Source organism: Schistocerca americana, chromosome 2, assembly GCF_021461395.2.
Source record: "Schistocerca americana isolate TAMUIC-IGC-003095 chromosome 2, iqSchAmer2.1, whole genome shotgun sequence".
Taxonomy (NCBI): Eukaryota; Metazoa; Arthropoda; class Insecta; order Orthoptera; family Acrididae; genus Schistocerca; species Schistocerca americana.
Genome location: NC_060120.1, coordinates 8,868,229 through 8,870,911, shown reverse-complemented (window position 1 = coordinate 8,870,911; position 2,683 = coordinate 8,868,229). Strand labels below are relative to the sequence as shown.

At 42.5% G+C, this 2,683-nt stretch overlaps 1 protein-coding gene across 1 annotated transcript; it reads right to left on the bottom strand.

The window, feature by feature from the left end:
• Positions 1-815: 815 nt before the first annotated feature.
• On the bottom strand, positions 816-1,619 carry LOC124596616. Its single transcript, XM_047135839.1, has one exon. It carries the CDS (start codon positions 1,617-1,619, stop codon positions 816-818), a length of 804 nt encoding a protein of 267 aa, XP_046991795.1.
• Between the last annotated feature and the right edge of the window lie 1,064 nt (positions 1,620-2,683).

The following is a 2,683-nucleotide window of genomic DNA, read 5'->3' as shown; positions in this document are numbered from 1 at the left end:
CAGATAGTGGTACAATAAGTACCCTCCGCCACACACCGTAAGGTGGCTCGCGGAGTATAGATGTAGATGTAGATGATTCCTTTGGTCACTACTTCCCTCTCGGTTTTGATCATTAGCTTGATTGTGTTCCTGTGATCGAACAGATTCCAACTGTTCCAGTATCTCCATCAAGGCCTCCCTATCTTTAATTAGGCTCCCGGATACAGTTTCTTGCATTCTCCGGCTCATTCTTCTTTTTATCGCTGATATCATTACGTCATCACTGAGGGGTTGTTCCAAGGTCTCGTTCAATTCCCACAAATGTTCGGCAAACTCTCTCAACGTTCCTCTCCATGTACTAAGTGACTTGCGGTGAAGTAGGTCCTCAATCGCTGCACACTGATGACTTTTGGACCAGTATTTCTTCAAGAATTCCTCTTCAAACTGATCATAACTAGTAGTCCCTTCCTTCTTCCTGACTCCCCAAGTGAAGGCCTCATCTTCCATCCTATCTATTGCAAATTGAATCTTGTCTGAGTCTTTAAGATGTGCTGGGAAAACTCCTTTTAACCATTTCATAAATATCATTGGGTGCAACCCTCCTTTCGGTCTAAATTTCTGCCCTGTATTATTTTGGACGTACCGATTATCACTGCTCATCATGGTAACGACTCTACCTTCCCCAACAGTTAAAGTGGCATTGCTAATTCGTTTATCAATTTCTTCTGTCTTGCTCTCCAATTGGTGCACTCCCTGTTGTAATTGCCTGACCTCCATTGCAACCCTCTTGTTATCCTCTTCTCGTTGCACGGCTGTAGCATTTCTCAGATTGACAGTCAGTTGGTTTTGCCTATCTCCTTAACCGCATCATTGCAGTGTTTCTGCATCTGCGTCACCTCGGCGATTCGATGATTGCAATTTGTTTCCACTTCGTTGATTCTTTCTCCCAATTCGGCTTTCGTTTCTTCAATGTCGTCTTCTATCTTTTTTGTTAACTTTCCTTCCATCTTCTCCACGTCTCCCTGGACTTGGTCTATGCTCTTCTGTAGCTTCCTCTCTCTCTCGTCGATGTCCACCTTCACTGTTTCTTGTAACTCCTGCATTTCCTTTTTCAGATTAAATTCCATCTTCATTTGCGATGTTTTGATCTCTTGTACACCTTTCTCTAATGATGCGTTAATTTCTTGTAAACCTTTATCTAACGATTCTCTAGTTTCTTGTAAATCCTTCTTTAATGATTCTCTGAATTCTCGTAAACCCTCCTCTAATGATTTTCGTAAATCTTCCTTTAGTGATTCTCTAAATTCTTGTGAACCCTTCTCTAATGATTCTCGTAAATCTTCCTTTAGTGATGCGTTATTTTCTTGTAAACCTTTCTTTAATGATTCTCTGAAACCTTTCTCTAATGATGCATTATTTTCCTTTATCAAGTTTACCAACATTGACCACTTATCTGCATCTTCTGAAACTGACTTATTTCTCGTCGTTTGTCCCGGTGTCTTGGGATAACTAGTTGAGTCTGCTAATGGGCTATCTAATGACACTCCATAATCACTGATTCCCGAATCATCTCTGTCTTCCTGTCGTATCCCTTTGCTTTCAACTACTGCCTCACAAACCTGCTTATCTTCAGTAGACATGTTTGATTTATTTTTAATGCACAGGCAAGTAATTTAAAATAACCTCTAGCAACCCAAAACACTCCTAATTACCATGAAACTAACCAAACAGTACCTGCAGTCTTTTCAGTTAATCCCCAAACTGATACAACATGCATGAGTACTGAACATAACGACTCTCAAAACCTAACAACTTCAAATATCAATTTTCACATACACTGCTTATGTAAAATGTTCTAAATAAGATAAATCACACCACTCATAAAATCTAAAAATGTAAAATCCCCAAAAACAATGAGCATATCTGTATAATTACCATTTAGATTGCGCAAAATGCATCAATAAGTATGCTATATTTCAGAGTATGTTTCGCAAATTTTTCGGAAATTACTGTAATTTGGCACTTTTCCAAATGTGAAACTCAGTTTAAAATTGTTTATTTACCATGAAGACTGCACACTACAATTTAATGTTATGCCAACCAGTCACCTTCACTCACCCACTGACATTACCACGAGTCGCGATGTTTTGACGTTTGAAGTGGGCATGGCGCTGTACTGCCGCCGGAGCCGCGTGAAGTCGCGCTGAAGATCTGTGGCGAGTCATCGTAGTTCTCCGTCGGCCGCTCAGTGGCGCTGCAGGCGGGCATAGTTTGTTGTTCGGCCACTAGATGCCGGGTCGGCGCTCAGTGTCTCGAATTCGCGCTGCTCGCTGTGGCGGGACGTCGTAGTTCTCAGCCGGCCACTCCGTGGCGCTGCAGGTGGGCGTAGTTTGTAGTTCGGTCGCCAGATACTGGGTCGGCGCTCGGTGTCTCGAAGTCGCGCTGAAGACCATGAGTGTAGTACGTCTGTGCTTGACCTACTCCTTGCACAAGTAGTTGGGATGACGTGTGGAATCACCTCGCAGATCGAAGCTCTTTGGCGCAGCAGCTACACGGGTCTGCGTGACGTCACTCAATAATTGCATCGCCACAGTACATTGTCGTCCGCGTAACAGTTTATGGGTCCACATGAAGCTGTCCGATTTTCACTATTCAAAAAGCAATTTCGGTCATAATATTACCACTAAACACTTCTTTAAAGCTT

What these genes read in the sequence shown, in the direction of transcription:
- LOC124596616 (XM_047135839.1), bottom strand. Translation starts at nt 1,619, where the DNA reads ATGTCTACTGAAGATAAGCAGGTTTGTGAGGCAGTAGTTGAAAGCAAA.